The following is a 20,331-nucleotide window of genomic DNA, read 5'->3' on the forward strand; positions in this document are numbered from 1 at the left end:
CTCAGGCTAAAGCCCATGCACATGAGATGTTAAGCTGTGTCTTTTCAAAAGTTAATTTCTTGCCATCTTAATGCATTTGTGTTGTTGTTGGCAGACAGTAAATAGCTCTATTCAACTGCAAGAACCGAGCAGCTGAGAAACAACAGGCCATCGTTCATTTAAAACATGAAGGTTGGTCACTGGAACTTGTGTTTTCAAGTGTACAGCAATCAGAAGATCAATACATCAAGCTTAATTCCCCCGAGAAATAGGAAAGCAACTCATCATAGGCACAGGATTTGCTAAATAAAGAACACAAGACTTGGATCAGCAAAAGTACTGACAAAAGAAGGCCTGTCTTGTAGTGGTCTCAGAGGATGAGTAGCAGCTTTTTCTCGAGAGGGGAAACAAGGCCAAACACTTGAGGTGGGCTAAGAAATACCAGAGATTCACAGTGGATGACTGGAAAAAAGAGCCACTTACTACTAACAGAGAAAACCCACAAACCCAAAGTGAAACATGGTGGTTGGAATATTAAAGTGTGCTGCTGTTTTGCCTGCTCTGGAGTTGGACACCTGCACTGAATTGACTATGCTCGATCAAGAAGTAGCATTTCATTTTTAAGAGACATGCTACACGCTATGGTTTTCATCGTTGTGGAAAAGGATTCATGCTGCGGCAAGACGACGAGCCAAAACACACCTCATAGCTTTACGAGAACTAGTTTAAGACCGAAGTAGACCAAAGAGTCCTGAATGACATGGAGTCACCTGACCTGAACCCCAATGACAAGTCAAGCTGGGATAACACGGGTCATTGGGTTGGACACAAACTCGTGTCCATGCCAGCTCGAGTGTATGCTGTCGTTAAAGTCAGAGCAGGACAGACCAAAGAAAGATTCATGTACATGTTATATTAAAAACAACTGCAAAACAGGAGTATATTGACAAGTGGTAACAGGGAAACAAACTGCACTCTCCTTTCTTCAACTTGTGTCAACTGGCAAGCACGGGGCAGACCATATAGATAAAAACCTTTTGTCACTGTATACATTTTATTATATATAGTGATATGGGTAACTGATAAAAAAAAATTACAGGATGAGAATGTCAAATCAATGTACTTCACATCCCATTGATCTGAAATATTGTAAATATAGTTCTGCTGTGCTGTTCATTTACAACATTGGATTGCAAATATTGCTGGTCCATCAGTGTCATACAGTAGAGAAATGATATGAGGTTTCATTGAGTATTATCGATTAGGTCTACGTACCATAAATAAATATCACTGGCTGCCTAATAAGTTTAATCTGGGCTGATTCTTAAACTCTATTTCATTTAGTTTTATGAGTGCTTCAGGGTGATGTTTTTGAAACTGAAACCACCTCAAGAGAAACTGCAGTCGACTGGTAAACTGGATTCTGCTTTTTTCTGATCCCTCTGTGAGAAAACACAGGTTGTGGCTGGTGACTGTGAAAACTGCCACTGTACTGTGGTGACAGTGTCAAGCTCCAGATATAAATATCATGCCCGTGTGTCAGCCAGGAATTCCTTTGTGTTTTACATTTCAGTCCAGTTATTTGCTCGATAAATACACTTTGTGTTTGAGGAGTGATGCTGAAACACTGTTAGCATTCCTCATTCAAACAAAAAGGCTGCTATAATGCACCTCAGCCACCTCATTAACTTGGACTTATAGTCGAGGCGTACATTAATTCGATTACAATGAGAGTCGCGCGGAATCTGGAGAAATCGATTTTCAGTCTTAAGCTGATAAAAAGAAAATGCTCGGAGACAAACAGTTATGGGAAGAAGTTATGGGAAAAGGTCTGCTGAGAGTCTGAGCACTAAAATACAAACAGACACAAACATGCCCACATTAAAGCTAATTCTGCACAGGCTACCAACAGAAAGGAAACTCCTTTCCAAAAGTCTTTTAAAGTCTTACCTTGAGCATTTCCACACAATATTTTCCCCATCTCTTCTCTATCGCTTCTCTACATCACTAGTCATTTCTGTGATGCAAGCCAACACGCACTTCAAGCTTGATTATTGTGATTTAGATTTGTGCAGCAAAGAAGGCCCAACGAAGACAAAGAAAAACAGCAGATGACAGAAAGTTTGCTCCTAAAAAGTAGGTGTGGCTGGGAACAGTCCTGACTATGACCAGTTGCAGCTCCAGTGTGTGTGTGTGTGTGTGTGTGTGTGTGTGTGTGAAGCAGCTGCAGCTGGGCTCTGCTTTCTCAAATGACCAGAAAGATGGCAGGTGTAAAGAGTTAGGTCTCATCTAACAGCGACAGTCATAGTCCTAACACATGTCAGATCAGACTCAAGAGTTCTCCTGTCACTGATGAAATGACAGAGTACATAATTCAGTCTTTTCGTGCTTAACCCTGGTGACAACGACTCTTCCCAGCAAACCAACCCAACGTGAAGCACAGACTTGACTGTGCCAATGCTGACAGGGTACAACCATAACACCCCAATAGCCACCTAGCCGAAGTTAGCTCACTTGCTTACTCAAGTAAAAAAACAAACCCGACTACTGCTTGTTCGCGTTTGTGGAGACAACGTCCAAACCAAACGTCGTTTGAAAACAAACAGACAATTTAACAACACTTGTTACTGTGACTGCCGGTTACAGGGTATAAAAATGACTCACGTCAGACTTGACTCATTGGTTCAGCCGGCAAACATATAAGCAGCAGCAGGTTGTGTTATAGCCACAGTGTCAGTGTCTATAAATGAACAGCTAACAGTTATGAAGCGGCTCCGGCTGCTTCCCACCGCCCACAATAACACAGCGATATTTTTAATTTTAGTTGTTCATTTGACAGGCAGATTAACAGGACACGCTCACTAACTCACATGCAAAACTATCACCAGCGAGCAATGTGCTTTATTTATAACACACAGCGACATTTTAGGCTGCGTTAATACAGAAACATGTAACTGATGCTGTCTTTATAATAAGAGAGGGCTGTGCGTACTACTAGCTTATACAACGTTGACGCTAGCTAGCTAACTCATGTTTGGCCACCGTTTGTTGGTATATTAAAAAAAAATAAATGTTTTTTATGCTATAGCTACTCACCGGCTCTGTGTCAAGTATGTTCACTTTGTGGTCAAATCTATTTCCATGTCGCTGACCACCACCAACGCTGACATGGCTTCTTTTAAGACAAATAAGTGTTTACTATATTGAAAGGTTTTGCAGCGCACAGCCATGACAACACGCCCCATGCGTGACGTCACTACTAATGCTGCCTTCACGTGCTCCTCGTAATAAAAAATAACAAAGTCAAACACGTTTGGTTTCAGGTCACCAGACAAATGTGTTATCAGGTAGACTTGTGATTTGTGTCATTTTTAAATTCATTAGAGTAAACGGTGCTGTTGGAGTAAATTAAAGCTGATATTCGTTGCTTGTGTGTCTTGAGTGCAACATAAACACAACAGCACGGAAACGTGTCACAGGTCCTGTAGTCGGGTCTCTGTCGGCCCCCTGGTGGCCGTGGAGGGCTTCAACAGTCAGGCATTCAGCTGGCTTATGCCTCAGGTATGTGTCTGATATGTGTCCTTCTCTCATCATGTGTTACATTCATGTCTGCAAGGAGTCACGGGGTTAAACACAGCTAACCGGCTCTGCTTCATAATGACCAGCTGCAATTAGATTTCACATTATGACCATATTGGTGTTATGTATATATTCTGATACACAGAATGAGGCTGATATCAACCTGTGTGGATCATTAGAATTTTAATTAACTATTTACAATATTTATAACATGGGAGTGGCAATTTCCAGTTCACTTACCCCACATGTCTTGGGGCTGTGGGTGGAAACCAGAGCAGCCACAGCAACAGATGAAGTCAGGTAATTATACAAACGAAGCTTCACAATAAAGCCCCTGTTCAACTTTCTGTACAACAGAGAAAAGGCAAATATGTGTGATGCATATGAATAAAGACAGTGAACAGGACACACCGCATGTACAGTAATAATAATATTAAATCATAATTATAATAAAAGTATGCACTGTAACATCTGTTAATGTTGTGACCTGTGTGCCCTCTGCTATTTTCTTTCATACTTCAAAACTACAAGATAACACGTGACATAAACAAGAACATAATGCATGTGACAGGAAAACAGGTCATGAACAAATGGAAATGGTCTAATGACAGATGTGCTACAGTTGTATACAGCCTTATCACATTAGTGCAATTTTACATATTCATTTGGATTAGTTCATTATTACGAATTTTGAAGACACAGGATGTGCAGATAATTAGACCTTCCAGTTGAACTAATGTTTTTGAGAATGTGGAGGTTCATGTTAGTTTAATAGTTGCCTAATACCGCCCCCTGCTGACAACTACGCCGCTACTAGTAAATTGACACTTTTTTAAAATGCAGACTGACTTTTATTAAACAAATAAATGTTATACTCTCTATCTCATCCATTCTGATTATTTATGTGTTGAGTGCTGTGCGTATCAAATAAAACAAGTATTTCTTTGATTGAAGGAGGACATGGGTGAGAGGGTCTAGTCATTGGAATACGCACTATGGCTGTGAAACTAGGGTCTACATCTTTGATTCAACGAAAATCACATTTCTTTTATTATTCATATGGTTCACTTTGGAATCCATCTAACCTGTTTGACATTATTCATATGGTTCACTTTGGAATCCATCTAACCTGTTTGACTGCCACACTTTGAACACTGATAAAAGGTGCTGCTATATCTCTTTACGTACTGTTACATCTCAAATAAAACCTCAGTCAGTGTCTTTACATATTTTGAAATCTTTTTTACTGTTAAAAGTATTTGAACATCCATTCGTCAATATAACCAATATTAATAAACATCACAGGCTCACTTGGCATATATAGTGTATTGTTCTACCTGTTTAGGCTGGATGAAAAGTGAACTGCTTCAAAATAAAGACATGAAGACTTCAGCATCTGAGTTTAATTACAGTCCAATGAAATACTATTTGGCTCTCCAACAACAACAAAAAAAAACAGAACAAATGAACAATGAAGAAATTAACAGTATGTACCGTACAGAAAGTACAATGTTAGAAACGTGAATAATGGTTTATTGACATTTTTAGGTTGTGTTGAACATGTCTTGAATGACAAATATGGCAACTGTAGGTTTATTGTCTGTCTTTGATAAAAACGTTGCCTACCTCTACAAAATGACACGAACACGTCTTACTTTAACCAACACGTTACAGCAGGCTTAATACTGTAAAAACAAAATACAACTGATTATGCCTTCACTGTCACAGAGTAGAACTTGAACTAAATCTCTGTTCAATGTATAAATTAAACAATAAATTAAAGCCAGTGAAAACCCTCAGATAGCTTCGTACAAATACAAAGAGGTACATAAACTAGTCTGTATTAAAACAATCGAACTGGAAAGATCAAAGCTAAATCATCACAGTAACGGCAAGCTGCCTGGAGGTGCCAGAATGATCCCAAACACATAGAAAAGTCCCATGAGGAGGTTGAGCTTGGCCGTCTTCTGGGGGATCTTGGCGTAGCATCGGCTGCGAAACTGCTTCTCCAGTGTGAAGGCCATGGGCAGCGTGAGTAGAGGCAGCGCCATGCTGATGGTGTATCGGGTGGCGAGGATGCAGAAGAGCACGTAGGGGACGAAAAGCAGGAGGTTGTAGAGGACGTAGGACAGCGTGGGGCCTATTAGGATGGCCAGGGTGACGATGCCCGCCTGCTTGTCAGAGTCCATGTCTCTGGTGTTGTTGCTGTGGAGGATGGCTTCTGTGTTGAGGGCCAGCGGGACGGCGTACACCAAAGGCAGCACTGACAGGTAGCCAACCTGCACGGCGTGGGCAAACATGACTGCCAGCGGGCCAAAGGTGATGAGGATTACCACGTCTCCCAGGGCCACGTACTTGAGACCGATGCCTGTGGGTAAACAGAAGGAACATTTAACCTTTCAGTTAAAATATGGAATTATAGCATCTCTGCTTCCTCTTGGTCCTCTACTCTGATGAACCACTAATGCAGACAAATATTAGTGAAGCCTAAAGACTGGATCCTACACTTCCTACAGCGCAGCAAAAAAAAATGTTTATTTGTGAAATATATTTAACTTAAATATTCTTTAAGAAAGCAGCTTTCTGAGTACCTTTGTAGAGGTCTGTGCATAGGTCTAGTTCCAGATAAAAATGTATCAGTAATATGTGAGTTTTTACCCTCTGAAATCATATCAGTCAGGCTCTATTATTTGCTCAGACTTGACAAAGTTCTTCCAGGGCAACGGACGACTACAGTCTAACTCTTTTTGCAGGGCGGGTAGGACTACCATGACAAGTAAACGGACCTTTGTGTGTATCGCTGATGGTAGTTTTTACCCTATAATGACTCTTATTAGGAAGGCATTTTTAATACACACCAGCACAATATTAACCTGAATCACAAAGTGAAGCTGCAAGAGAGAAAAAAAACATTCAAACAAGCTGCGAAATTCTTCCCGTTTTTGCCAAATGAAATTCTTGCACTGCGCACTTCCTGCACCTGAAAGGACAGCATAAATCAACACTTTCATGAAGGAATGCAACACATGAGTGTCATGTCTGAGAAATGCTGCCAAAATCCTGACAAACTGTAGCTCAGTCTGTATGTAGGTGATTAAAAAAGGGGCACAGCTGATGCCACAGAGCCAAAAGTAAAGTAATAAGTTTAGATAATAAGAGGAAGACGTCAAGGCCATGACACATTAAACCCAAACTATTTGCCTAGCTAGATGCCACAAGTGATAAGTGAGGAATGCTCTGCTTTGGGAGAAATGACCGTCCAACTGCAAGGAGCAAACGCTCTCTCCGTGGAGAGATTCACCTACCAGGTCCTTTGATAACAGCACACGACAGAGTGTTAACACCAACATTTTGCTGGAGCCACTAAAATGCTAAATTGCCTAATGGAGCTTAAAGTGTTTGTGTGTGTGTGGCAGCAATCCAAAACTTATTTTACTCACCTCCAGTGTATAAAAAAGAGCTGGAAAGTCCCCCGAAGTAAATAAGGGCTAGGTGCTCCAGTCTAAGTGTAGACAGGAAGTAGAGCAGAGTGGCACACAAGCACCCCAAAGAATACAACAACGCTCCGAACATGACAACATCCTGCGGTGCCAAGATTTCGTCCACGAGAGTCCTATCATCGCTCTTCTTGTGGTCAATCCCTTTGGAGAAGTCATAGTAGGTGTTCACAAGGTTGCCTGCCCCGTGGACTACGAGGACGGCCACCGCGCACACCATCAGGATGACCAAGTCCACAGAGCCGTCCAGTTTGTACGCCAAGGCGCTGCCGAGGGCCACGGGCGTGAGCGAGGCGCTGAAGCTCCACGGCCTCAGCGCCAGCACGTAGGCCGCGCACTTGTGCCTCACGTCCGAAGCGACCCGGGCCATCCTCGACGCGTGGTTGGTGGCCGGGGAGTGACTGACCAAGGTATTCATTATACCGGTCTGCCACTGTTGGTCATTGTGACCGTTTGATCCAGCCAGTACAAATGTTTCTGCCCTGCTTTGTTTCTGCTCTTTAGCCATTCCTCTTCAAGTGCACAGTACCAGCAGTGTTCCCAAATGTCAGCGCCCTTTCCTGGCGTGCCTGCAGCAGGAAAAACAAAGAAGGAAAATTACAAGCCGGCAGTGCACGGCCATGAACTTACAGTACTGAAATGTTGTACTGTATCACTTTGACCAACACAGACGCATTGAGGAGTTGATTATTGAATACATCATGTTGACATTTACACTAAAGTACATATTGTTGTGATAGCAGACAGTTGTATTAAAAGACACAGTGTTATATCGCCTTCCTTAACTTAATACAGCGACACCTATTTGTTTATAAGTATGAGTTTTGAGTATTACATTTGCTGCAGCAGGTCAGAGCGGGAATATTAAGCTGTGACGTCACAGTAACCGTAGTAACGTACAGTAAGGTTGATTTATTCCTGCGGCACCGAGGTAAAGTGGGCGGTTTCGGACAAAACAAAGAGGATAATTGTTCCTCTTGCCAACACACGTGGCAGTCGCACTCACACACTGGAGACACGACTTTTCGGCGGAGGAACAAACACATTTGTCACCTTTTTAAGGGCGGGGGAGGAGCGGAGTTAGCCCCGGGCTAACTAGTGAGATTAAGGGATTAGAGCTAACCAGTTAGCCGCCGTGCTAACGCGCTCCGTGCGGGGACACAGAGGAGGAAATGTCCGACAGCTGCTGCTGCTCTCACCTGCTCTCACGTCTTCACCACCCGACACCAGCCGTGTCTCTCTCCGTTTGAAAACATATCTCTGTGCCCGCTCAGTCCGGACGGATGCGTGTCAACTTCGAGGCTGCTTCACTAGTCGGCCACTGTAAAACCCGATGCACCTGACGGGCGCCATTTCCTCCTCCAGAAGTGCAACGTCGCACAGAGGTCCAAGAAAACCGCTTCTGACACAATGGTTCCGACTGTTTTTATTCCCATGACAAGATGCAAAATAATACAAAAAAACAAAAACACACACAAGTTATTCAGTTTATAGCCATTAAATGCAAAACCTAAATAAATCAGAGTAGCTCCCAGCAGATTGTTAGGAAAAGGCTGTGATTTGTTTTAATTAATTAATTTAGTTTTTCATAAAATATGAGTAAATATAGATATAAAGATACATACTGATGGAGATAAAAAAAAAGAGCTTTTCCGTGAAATTCGGCAGTTAAAATGTGTTTTTACTCTCCATAGATCATAATTCATATGTTCATAGTTACATATGTCTAAAAAGTGTTATTTTGTCACCACTTCATTTTTTTTATTATTATAGTTTGAGGAAGTCATTTTGTGGATCCACAAACGTTCTTGCGGTCATTCCAGGCTGTGAAAGCACTCCAATCTCATATGCAATGTCTGAATGGGGTTTGACGGCCTCCCAGCAATTGTTTCCACCCACCCAAGCTTTCTGTGAAGACAAAAAATAAATAAATAAAATGCTGAGCCCATAAAAAAAAAGACCTAGACTCTATTTAGAGTAACTGATACAAGGTGGCCATTACCTGAGCTTTTAGTGGGATGAACTGCAGCTTCCCTTTTTTCAACACATGAAAAGTGGTAGAAGATGCTGCTGTACAGATGGAACTGGAGCGTCAACAAAAGCACAGGTGTTGCATCATTAAATATGTCCCATAAATCAACCCACTCAGGCAGCATGCACAATACCAGAACCCTGGAACTAACACAACATAATGCATTGTTACTGTTAGTAACAATGGCTGTTAGTAACAAGCTGTCTGCTGTAAAAATACTTATTGATTACCTTTAGTTTACTATAGGTGTTAGACCACAGAGTGCTGATTTCGGTTGACCTTGTATTCTTAATGATCAAACTAAAATTGGAAGTTCAAACAAGATTTTACCAAAAAGCAGCAAAAGATTACAAACTGGAATTCATTTCTTCATGATGACAACATTTTAATACACAGAAACATACTAATGTCAGATTACTGTTTTTTGTTTCAGGGACGTGTGTTGCTGGTTAACCATTTGCACTATCCATTGGTTTGTTATGGTGGTCTAGCAAGAGTGAAATCTTATTAGATTGCGTAATTTTTAGAGCACATTTTTCAGCCAACCATATGATCCGAATTTAAGTTGCAGCCATGTACATGTTACAGCTTGGGCCAAGACTAACCATGTATCAGGCAGTGGCGTGCACAAAAGGTGAAGTGTCTTGGGTGCAACACTACACCTAGACTGTCACCACCCATGAGTCCCTTTTCAGTGCTGCAGACTAAATGTCATGCCAGTGCAAGTTATCTGTACTTCTCTGTGGCCCCTGCACTGTTCATGCCACACTGTCCTGAGAGGAGACACAAGTTGAAGGCTTTGAAACTTTCCAAAACTCTAAACAACAAGAAATGTAACTCTTTGGAATAAAGATAAAAGTGAAATCCTGTACATCTATTTAACATGATAATATGTTAAAGTGGGTTTTGTTTGGAGTCCTGTCTCCTCTGTTGACAAGATGGATCACAGAAAAATGCAACAATCCAGTGATGCCATGTTTTGTTTTCTACCCTGCCCGGAAAATGTGTGTGCCACAGTGGGACAAGGAGAAGACTAAACTACTTTTTTTTTTTTTTTCTCCAGCAGCTTCACACAAACCTCAGAAAATCATGTTCAAAAGAAGCTCTGATGGTTTGCAACAAGTGGTTTGATGGACAGAGCACGTTTGGTTTTCATTAGATTGTCTCGACACTGACCCCCTGCCCCATCTACAGTAATATGAAACCAGCCCTCTGGCAGGCGCACTGTGCGGAAGAGCACCGAGCAGAGCTGATGCAGTCTGCACTGCTTTCACTACCCGGTCCGCAGGCTGGACTGCGCTGCCGCACACAGCACCAGAAGCTACCCAAGTAGTGCCACATTACCCGAAACGTGCAATGGCAAAGAAGTAGTGTTCACGGGCATAGATGGTAAACCTGTGCAGTCTTCGCTGAGGGATTATTTGTGTGTTTTTTGTTTCCTGGAGGTGTGATATCGCAGCCATGGTGTGCTGTCAGACTCCCAGAAGTTTACGCAGAGGAGACTGTGGCTTCGCTCCTCTGCTGGCCGCTGCGCTCCTCAGTCTTCTGTTCGCAGGGATGCAACAAACCGCAGCGTTTCCCTCCTGGAGGTTAGAGGTATGCTGTGACCACTTTGTGATATATAGGAGCTGTCACTGCAGTTATACAAGTCCAGCACATTGTCTGCTTTGTAATTATGAGGTTAGAGTCGTTTTCTGCATCATTAAAAAAAAACACACACACACGACACCAAACTCCATTCAAAACGTTGCGACTTAAAGGTTGCACTAGGTTTCTGCGAAGCTACACATTGGTAATGCTATTGATTGGAATTATTTTGAACGATTAAAAGACACTTTTAAATTCGGCACATACAGCATTGTATTACACTTATTTAAAACTCACTTTTGCTGTCTTCCAAGTTTAAATGATCTGGAAATAAAGTGATGCTTGGTAGACTTATTTTATCCAATATGTTATACAAGCTGTGCACATTTGACAGTCAGTAAAATAAAATTTCAATTAAGTATGGTCCTCAGGGGAGAATCACAGGTATCAGGACAGTCACAGGTCAGAACTAGAAAGGACAGAGTCATTTTCTCTATCTGTTATTCTGCTGAAGTTCCCAATTTTTAAGAGGAAGCTACTGTCCATGCAGTTTCAATCATTTCTCTGGTTAACGTATCATTAGTTGGACATCATCATCTGAAATCACTCAGTTCTAACCATGGCAATACACATCACATTCAATTAATGTTCTATTGAGGTAGAGAAGTTAAAGGAATACCATTATTGGGTTTGGCTGTGGGATCGAGCCATATTCAGTAATATCTCCAGTGAACTGGATGAATTCTGGATGAATTCTATCACTGCCACCCACCCACTGTGATACAGAGTGTGAAGCATAGCTGTATGTCATTTCCCTCACCGCACTCTCTCATTATGTGTTGATCAAGAGGGCTGCTGTCAAAGATTACATAACTGTCTTAGATAAGCTTCTTGTAGGGCATTACAGCATTAATAAAACATTAGAGTGTTAATGTATCAGTTTGTGAATACAGTTTGGTCAAAAGACAGTCAAAGAGCATTTTCTTTTCTCTGATGTTTACTGAAAATAATGCAGTATATGCATTCATTTAATCAAAACTGAGATGTGTTAGAACACAAAATTCATAAAGTATTTCTATATTTCCACTATTTTAACACCATTTCAATCTGTGGCTGTATATTCAGAATGGTTTTCCTTATTTTCAACTTCAGTTTGTCAAAAGGTGCTGAGTAAAAGTTTGAAAATGTGTGTTTGAATTATATAAAGAAAATAGCCATAGTTAAATATTTCTGAAACTACAAGGATGAAATGGTAATCCCTGTTTTAACAGTCTCTGAGACTGAGCATAAACTCTTCCAGACATGCCACAGGATCTTCTGGGATTTGTCCTCAGATGATTTGCCCTCCGAGTCAGCGCTCACTGCTGCCTTCAAGGTTTAGTCTAGTGCGCCTTCTGGGCTCTCGTGGTTTATCTATCTATATTTGTGCCAAAGTATGAGATTAGATTTGCAGTGAATTTAACAAGACACGGAAAGAACCTTGCTGGCCTCACTACATTAAACACCTCATTAATCACTGAACTCAAGACTCCGGTGTGTTAGCTGAGGTCAGGAAAGCAACTGCTGTATAAAACAATGACCGGCATATATAATGCAATACAGAAGCTTTATATTTAACATCAGAGCAGGAGACGTCATCAAGTTCTTCCAAGACAGCAGTCTGGGACAGTCTGCCAGACTGCCTGCCCTTGTTTCACTATTTTGGTAAGGAAATGAAGGAAGTACTGGATCTATTTGTCTTGACTGGGCAAAGCAGAAACAGGAACCAGAGGATAGGGTGTAGAATACAAAGTGCAGGGAGTGGCTTTGATATTCTCCATCTTCAGTATTTTCCTCTAAGTAATGCTGGAGCATGGGCTCCATAGGTTTACTGGTTGAAGCCAATTCAAACAGAGCCTGTTTTTCATTTGTACAACTACGTTTAAATATTTTTTTGTGTTGTGAAGACATGAAATGATCAAATTCACAAGAACAAAAGCAAAGATTTTAGGAAAGTCATCTCAAATGTTAATAACTGCACACTTTCTGTCAGACTATCTTGAGGGACTTTGGGCTGTTGCACTTGGATCAGTGATGGTTGCAGTTTTGTGAAAAATGGAAAGAAAAACTCGAGAAAGAAGTTCAAACCCTGTCTGCTTCTACACCTCAACACACCTGGCTGTGGAGGTGTGATAGCGTCTTAAACTTGCCGTGTTAATCTGATTGTCTTTCGGAAACTTTACTGAAACAGCCCCCACAATTCCACTGTTCAAAAAAAGGTGGAGGAAGTTTCAAATGCTGTTGGATGATCTGACAGGCCCTTTTCTGAAGCATGCTGAAACCCATAGCCTCGTCTTGGCTGCATTCTACTGCTTCCATTATCTCCCTCCAAGGATTCTGTCCTTTGCATGTCTTTGTATTCTCAACACAATGAATTGTACAAATGGAGAAAGGCGCACATGTTTGGACAGTCTCTCCTGGAAGGTATTTATGGTGATGAGCTGAGTTGTACACATGAAAAAGTAACACAAAGTGTTTAAAGAAAAATTTAGAAGAAGTTCAAAGTTCGAATCTGGCTAATCGCTGTGTAAATTGAGTATGTTTTGTTTGAATTGTCTGGAACTTCAGATTCCAAAAGGATGCTTCAGACTCTGTTAGACAATCTAAAGCACACTGAGGCCTTTATACTTCTCGCTGCAACCTGTACAGTGTTGGCATTGTTTTCATCCCCTCACATCTTAAACTTGATGTACAATATATGCACTTGTCAGTCTCCAAGCACATAGTTGAGGTTAAAAGAGGTAAAGATCTCAGGGTACTTGGGCAGCTGTGTGTATAGATTCACCAGTGTTTTCCATTTTAATATACGTCTCTTTAAATCCTCCTTAAATTTATCAGCTAGGACAGGAAGACTTCCCGCTTGGAATGGGCTGCTTGGGTCAGAATCACAGCCCAAGTGACTTCAGGTGTTGGAAAGTGGATTTATTACTTAAACCCATCTCCATTAAAAGTTATAGATTTTTTCAACTAGTGCGATCACTATTATGGAATATCGCAGCTAAGGCAAACCACAACCTCAAGCGCAGAATATTTATGAAAGCACTAAAATATAAGGCACCAATAGAAGCCTTTCAAAGCTATAAAAAAAATCGCAAAGAATCCAGGTGTGATCGCTTAGAACCGTTGTCGAAGAGACATCAGACAAAACTTGTCTGTGAAAAGGATCATACTTTTACTGCTGACCACTTCCCATTTCCATGAGATTGAATACCCTTGCTGAAAATCTAATATGTAACATTCAGGTGCAAGGCACCACAAATAAAAACAGTTGAGCCCAAGATAACAAGTGTAGTTTAATGCCCGCAAAGTCAAATCTTTTCCAGGGCTGCGTTGATCTACCCAAAAGAAATAATCTATCTCCTTAAATGATTTTGGAATCCATGCTGATCTTCTTTAGATTAAAACCTAGTAGTATTGTAAGATACCTCAAGGTTTAATTCCTTACTTCACTTCAGTGTGAGGGGATTAATTGAAGGTTTTTCTTTGTCCAAGGAAGAAGCTTACACCACTGTGTTGCTCATCGGGATCCGCAAAGAGTCCCGGTCACAGGTGCTACACCTCTCCAGGAACAAGCGCTACACCCTCACCCCGGAGCAGCTCAAATGGGACCAGTTCAAGCTAACATACAAGTACTCATTTGCAATTCTCCCTCTAGTCACAACACAGCAGTACAGTACAGTCATAGAAAATTGGAAAAGAAAAAAACAAATCCTTTGACAAAACACCAGAGAGAGTCAGACTGATGTTGGTTTTGGCAGGAAAACTCAAGCACAGATATTTTTCAGTTGAAGTAGGCCAAGTTAAAAATCCTGAAATCAGACTGTTGTCTGGGTAGGTTAGTTGCATCGTAATGGAATCATTTAGCCCAAATTGAAGAGCTTGTCAAGACTTCTCTCATGTCAGTCAAGATGTTCACTGAAGGTCGTTGGACCAACCAAGTTCAAAGTGCATCATCTGACAGTGATTGCCTTGTATAACCTTCTGCTTGCATTCTTTAGAAAGGAAGTAGTATATAGTGGACTTCTGCCTTAACCCTAACCCACAACGCAATTGCTATGGCTACGAGTCTACGACACTTTTGGATTATGCTGCTCTAACTCTTTGGAGAAGAGCCAATGACACTTTTTTCTTTCTGAAACTCTAAAAAGAAATGCTCCCATGAACCCTTTTATAAAACGATTGGATAGGTTTTGGTGACAAAAAGTGCCAAATTTCTGAATTGGTAAAATCATACCTTCTTCTTTTTCATATTGACAGTGAGTACTACCAACTGATCAATATCTGATTCATATTAAAAGTACCCCTATCAGTTTGTCCTTAGTTGAGATATAAGAGAATATCAGGTCTCAGTAATGGAGCGTACTTGCAGTGCTTGTGGGAATTCTGGTCTGTCTGAACAGTAGCCATTGTGTTTTGGCAGATTCCTCTTCTGTAGAGGAATGTGTGTAGAGACCAGTATTAACTACATAATGCTGTTGTTTCTGAGCAGGTTGCTCTCCTTTCCTACAAACTTGATAAATGCCAGCGACACGCGTCGAGGCATTGCCAGGGCTTTTGGCATGTGGAGTGACGTCTCGCCGTTCAGCTTCAAAGAGGTGCCAGCTGACCAAGAAGCAGACATTAAGATCGGTGGGTACACTGCATGTGGCTGTATCAATCCCCAACAGACTTTCTAGGCTTCTGAGCTTGTCTTCTGCTTTGTCGTTACTGTTTTTCTCTCCGTGCTGTCATTGCAGAAATGTCTTCGCCTCCAAACTTATTAAATCACAATACCGCAACTATATCACCAAGCTTATATTCAGCATGATTCATAATTCTAAATGAAAAAATGAAATACTTAACAACTTCCATACATGTCAGCCCATGGTAAAGCAATCTAAATTATGCTTTATCTGTCCCTTTGGGTACAAACTCCAGGGTCCTGCATAAATTCTCAGTGACAGTGAGAGGAATGGTTGTCATCCCGCAGGGTGAAGGCTGAAGAAAAAGCTCTGTCTTTTGTAATTCATCATCCCCCTTGCCGTAGTCTACACAGAGCAGAAATAATGGAGTGAGGGTTTCCCTCCTCGGCTCTTAGGCATGTGTCTCTTTCTCTCCCTCTGTCTTGGCAGGCTTCTACCCCATCAACCACACAGACTGTCTGCAGTCCTACTTGCACCACTGTTTCGACGGCATCACAGGAGAATTGGCTCACGCATTCTTCCCGCCAACTGGCGAGATCCACTTTGATGACCACGAATACTGGATTCTGGGAAACATGCGATTTAGCTGGAAGAAAGGCATGTGTCTTTATCATGTTTGTTGAAACTGGTAATAGTTAACCCATAAGTTGATGGATGCAGCAGACTCTGAAATGGACAACTTGTGAGGTGCACGGCAACTGGAGGAGAAAATAATCAACAGTATCTATGTTGCAGGGGTTTGGCTGACGGATCTTGTCCATGTGGCAACTCATGAAATTGGCCACGTCCTTGGACTCATGCACTCCTTGGACCCGAAAGCTATAATGCACCTAAATGCAACTTTGACAGGGCGGAAGTTAATCACACAGGATGAGGTGTGGGGTTTGCACCGTCTCTATGGTACGTTTAATCTTTATACTTCTTACTCTTCAGAAAGTGGGAAAGTTCTTTTGGGGTTTGATTACTGTAACATTAACATAACATTACATGACGACAATCTGAGTCATCTAGGACATAGGATATCTAGGAGTATTAAGTGAAAAGCAAATGGACTTGTTTGGTCTTGAAGACATTTTACAATTCATCCAAACAGTGAACCACTTACTGAAAGGAAAACATTCACAAGACCTAAACAAATAGCAAATCCAGTTCTTGTACTGGGATCAGATTACATAATTGGCCCAATGGCCCAAATTGACAGGCGTTGGTTGTCAGTGATGCATTGCTCATTTTCTTCAGAGTTTGACAATTTCTCATTAAACATGCCAGAGTGAAAGAGGAATGATGTTAGCGCTGTCAGGTAGAACAGTGAAACTGGCCCCTGACCTTCTCAATCACCTGCACACGTCATGGAAGACAGCAAGCTACAATTGGTTGGGGTCCATCATGTAGTCTTCCATGTCTCTTGGCCAAGTCAGGGCAAGAATTCAAGAATTTTATTGACGTCTAAACCTGACACAGTGACCATCATAAAAGGAAAAACTTTGTGCAGTCTGATCCCAGTATTAGAAAAATTACATCTAGATCCACTTGTGAAGAACCCATGACCACTTTCTGGTCAAAATCGACCATAATGTAGACCACAGTGTTTGTCTGACACTGAAAGCCAACGTGGCATTAATGAATATTGTATAAACTACTCATGAGTCATCATTAGTGTGTATTTTGGTGAGTCATTTACATTGGAACAGAAAGTGAATCGGGGATCCAAATTCTTTTGCTGCTGACTGAGAGCTGTTGTCTAATCCTTATCCTCCTCCTACTTACTCCATCTCCCCCTCTCTCCTCCAGGATGTTTGGACCGGTTATTTATCTGTCCGGCCTGGGCTCGGAAAGGCTATTGCGACAGCAAGCGCAAGCTGATGCAGAAGCACTGCCCCTCCAGCTGTGATTTCTGTTACGGTAAGACACAGCAGCAAAAAGCAGCAGCAGTCCAGATGAAAAAAAAGTTTTCTCTCAATTGAGCAGCGCAAGGAGCTGCTGTGAACCGTTTGCCAATGGAGCAACGGGAGCCAACAGGTCCAGCCATGCAGCGCTGCGATGGGGGTTTTCAAGAATCTGATTTGAAGGGATATTACACTTGCCACTGAAAAAGTTTGTGTTTAGACCTGGAGAATACCAGCATCCCAAGGGAGGCAATGTGTATTTTGGCCCAGAACACTACCAGAGCAGAGCATGTACCTGTTGATTGCTGGCTGTCTACTGATAACACATCAGCAATCTGACAGCCTTAAGCCCGTCTGGGTTTATTGTGGAACGCACTGGTGCTGAGGGCTCCTATTGCACAACAGGAAATGGCTCCTCTTAACCATCACAGCCCATAGATTGTTGTGGCTTTCTGAGATTTTTGTCAGCAACAAGGGACAGCGTGGAGAGAGGCAAGAGGATACGATTCCTGGCTCGCAATAATCTGTTCCTCATTGTTGATTGGGAGACGTTGTACGGCTGTGGAAAATTCCTGAGTGACTCCAAACCGCTGGAATTTCAGACTGTGGCTTGAGGGTTAGAGACACACAAGGTCAATTTGGATTTTTGCGGCATTAACGAGAGCGACTGATTTTTAAGCAGACTTTGAGTTGATCACTAGGCGTCCTGTTATGTTTGTCAGAAACCATATGGGAGATATTATATTGATAAGAAAGCTGCGGCGCCAGCAGGTCAGAGGTGGTCTAAAGCGTATAAAGTGTCTAAAGTGATAAGGTTTGCTTCACATATTTCAACCCTAATCAGTGTTCCTGTGAGGTGTTTATGAGGGAAACTTGTGACATCTCCAGACTATGAAATACACTGAGGTATAGGATTATCCTTTTTTTTCTAGCAAATTGCTCTCAGATGATTGTTGTATGGTCTGGATCATTATAAGCTCATTAAGGCTCTGATCTTTGCGAGTCTTATTTTGGAACATCGGCTTAAGCGTCTCCACTCAATCCTCTTCAGAATTCCCTTTCCCCACTGTGGCTCCCACCCCGACACCCCCGAGGACCAAACACAAGCTGGTCATTGAGGGCAAGAAGCTCACTTTTCGCTGTGGGAAGAAAATAGCATCGAAGAAAGGCAAAGTATAGTGAGTATCTCCCACCTAACAGTTGTCATGCTATAGTATGATTTCACTGAGAATCATCTAATGTCCGGCTTCTGTTTCAGCTGGTACAAGGACGGAGAGCTGCTGGAGTACTCTCACCCGAACTACATCTCCTTGAAAGACGACCACATTACCATAGTGGCCAACGCCATCAACGAAGGCACATACACCTGCATTGTGAAGAAAAAAGAAAAAGTTCTCACAAACTACTCGTGGAGAGTACGTGTGCGCTTCTGAAGGCCACGCCAGCAACCAGCTCCTCTGCACACTGAACAGGACGCTATAACACACACGGTCACAAGCAGACCTCATTCACTAGGGCACATATTTCTGTTTTTTTTTATTTTTTTTTATACTGTCTCCTGTATCACCCACTTACAACTGTCTATCGTTGATTGTCATTGTGTTAAGGCGTTTTATTATGTGCAAATAATAAATGTTCCGTTACAAGTAGACTTTTAGTGAAAATACTACCTGACTGTGAAAAGCTGTTCCTGAGAGACGTTACATTTTATTTAGTGATGAAAGATCCTTAGTCTTCGTCAACTGTTTAGGACGTCGACTCTGGATTCATCAGACATGGTTTTCTTCAAAGCTCTCGCTGTTAAGGCAGTAATGGAGTCCAAGGGAACCCAGGGGTTCTTTGGGTGTCCCCAACAAAATGAGAACCAACATAACTCTTGTTTAATTCAAAAGATATAAACAAAGCTGGACACAGGTCTGGACACACTCTTCCACTATATACCCTTGGAAAAGGTGTCATCCAAAACATATCCATGTCCCTAATGCGTTTCTTTTTAGAGCCCTTAAAGTTACAGAAGCCTTTGCTTAGATGCATGCCATTTGAATAATTTACGCACTGACCAAACTAAGCTACAAAAGCCAGAATAAGCAATGTTGTCTACAGCCTTTGGAACTATTTGGACCTTAAACCGCATATGGAACACCTCAGACGTCTAGCATACTTTACTAGCCTCACAGTGAAGCCAGCAGTCTGCCTCCCGAGACTAAGCAGTCAGTTCCACTAGCAGCTCTCTTTCCAAGCTTATTCAACACATCAGGTGTAATAATCTGTAGAGGGGCTCCGGTGGGGGCAGGGGATAGATAAAACTGATTAATGAACATTTCCATTTAGTGCTGGCTCTAGACGTCCCAAGACGAGGGGATTTTTCTGCGCCTGTTCCAGTGAAAGCAGCAAGTGGTCTTGCAGGGAATAAAACTGTACTGTTTATTTTTCTTCGGCTCAAAATCAAAGAATTTATTGGTTTAATTCTGAAGACGCAGAGCCATTTAAAAACAAAGGCTGAGCAAGGTCTGGGCCTCTTTTTCCCTGAAAGAACAAAGTACTGAGACAAAGTGTGCAGTGCAAAGAATGACATCACTTTTGGACAGCGACTACCAAGTTGGGTTCAAGGCTGGATTTTTTTTTTTTTTTTAAGGCTCGACTTCCCTTCATTTTTTTTCTCCGCTGGCAGTGTGCGGTTGTGTTTGCATAGCTTGGACAGAGTTTATAAATATAGGGAAGACGGCAGACAAAACAAAGTTTCAAACTTTATTTCTAGCAAAAACATCGTCCCCCTGTCATCGAGTGACCTGACAGTCCGAAGTAACTTTGTAACATAATGTTGGATGGAAACACAGCCAGTGCTGCATCATTATACAGTAGCTCAGGCAGCCAGGAAATACCAACCATTTATAAAATCTGGTCCTCTCTCATGAAGTATAAAAAGGGAAAATAAAACAAAAGTCAAACATGAGAGCTAACCTTCTAACAGATGTATGGTTGTGTCTCCTCTTTAAGAGCTAAAATTACCACATTTAAAATGGTGAAGTGACTTGAAAATATGAAGAAGA

At 41.8% G+C, this 20,331-nt stretch overlaps 3 protein-coding genes across 3 annotated transcripts in view; 1 reads left to right on the plus strand and 2 right to left on the minus strand.

The window, feature by feature from the left end:
- Positions 1–3,223, minus strand: part of mib2 (MIB E3 ubiquitin protein ligase 2) — a 41,318-nt gene extending 38,095 nt beyond the window's left edge. The window contains exon 1 of the mRNA XM_027288391.1: positions 3,076–3,223. The gene's annotated coding sequence lies outside the window, so the exon portion shown is untranslated. The remainder of the gene's footprint in view (positions 1–3,075) is intronic.
- Positions 3,224–4,946: 1,723 nt separating this feature from the next.
- ubiad1 (UbiA prenyltransferase domain containing 1) lies at positions 4,947–8,465 on the minus strand. Its single transcript, XM_010741149.3, has 3 exons — positions 8,255–8,465; positions 6,999–7,624; positions 4,947–5,926 (listed from the first exon to the last, which is right to left on the minus strand). The coding sequence occupies exons 2-3, from the start codon at positions 7,561–7,563 to the stop codon at positions 5,439–5,441; spliced, it is 1,053 nt and encodes a 350-aa protein (XP_010739451.2). The 5' UTR covers positions 7,564–7,624; positions 8,255–8,465; the 3' UTR covers positions 4,947–5,438.
- A 1,506-nt stretch (positions 8,466–9,971) lies between these two features.
- mmp23ba (matrix metallopeptidase 23ba) lies at positions 9,972–20,206 on the plus strand. The gene is made up of 8 exons (XM_027288711.1): positions 9,972–10,683; positions 14,206–14,342; positions 15,203–15,342; positions 15,825–15,992; positions 16,131–16,295; positions 17,187–17,297; positions 18,333–18,459; positions 18,540–20,206. Exons 1-8 carry the CDS (start codon positions 10,549–10,551, stop codon positions 18,712–18,714), a joined length of 1,158 nt encoding a protein of 385 aa, XP_027144512.1. The 5' UTR covers positions 9,972–10,548; the 3' UTR covers positions 18,715–20,206.
- The last annotated feature ends 125 nt before the right edge of the window (positions 20,207–20,331 follow it).

The sequence above is a fragment of the Larimichthys crocea genome, chromosome XV (genome assembly GCF_000972845.2).
Source record: "Larimichthys crocea isolate SSNF chromosome XV, L_crocea_2.0, whole genome shotgun sequence".
NCBI classification, from domain to species: Eukaryota; Metazoa; Chordata; class Actinopteri; family Sciaenidae; genus Larimichthys; species Larimichthys crocea.

What these genes read in the sequence shown, in the direction of transcription:
- mmp23ba (XM_027288711.1), top strand. Translation starts at nt 10,549, where the DNA reads ATGGTGTGCTGTCAGACTCCCAGAAGTTTACGCAGAGGAGACTGTGGC. An exon ending in GCGATTTAGCTGGAAGAAAG is followed by an intron (nt 15,993 to 16,130) that starts GCATGTGTCTTT and finishes TCTATGTTGCAG; the next exon opens with GGGTTTGGCTGACGGATCTT. An exon ending in CAGCTGTGATTTCTGTTACG is followed by an intron (nt 17,298 to 18,332) that starts GTAAGACACAGC and finishes AATCCTCTTCAG; the next exon opens with AATTCCCTTTCCCCACTGTG.
- ubiad1 (XM_010741149.3), bottom strand. Translation starts at nt 7,563, where the DNA reads ATGGCTAAAGAGCAGAAACAAAGCAGGGCAGAAACATTTGTACTGGCT. An exon ending in CTCTTTTTTATACACTGGAG is followed by an intron (nt 5,927 to 6,998) that starts GTGAGTAAAATA and finishes GTTTACCCACAG; the next exon opens with GCATCGGTCTCAAGTACGTG.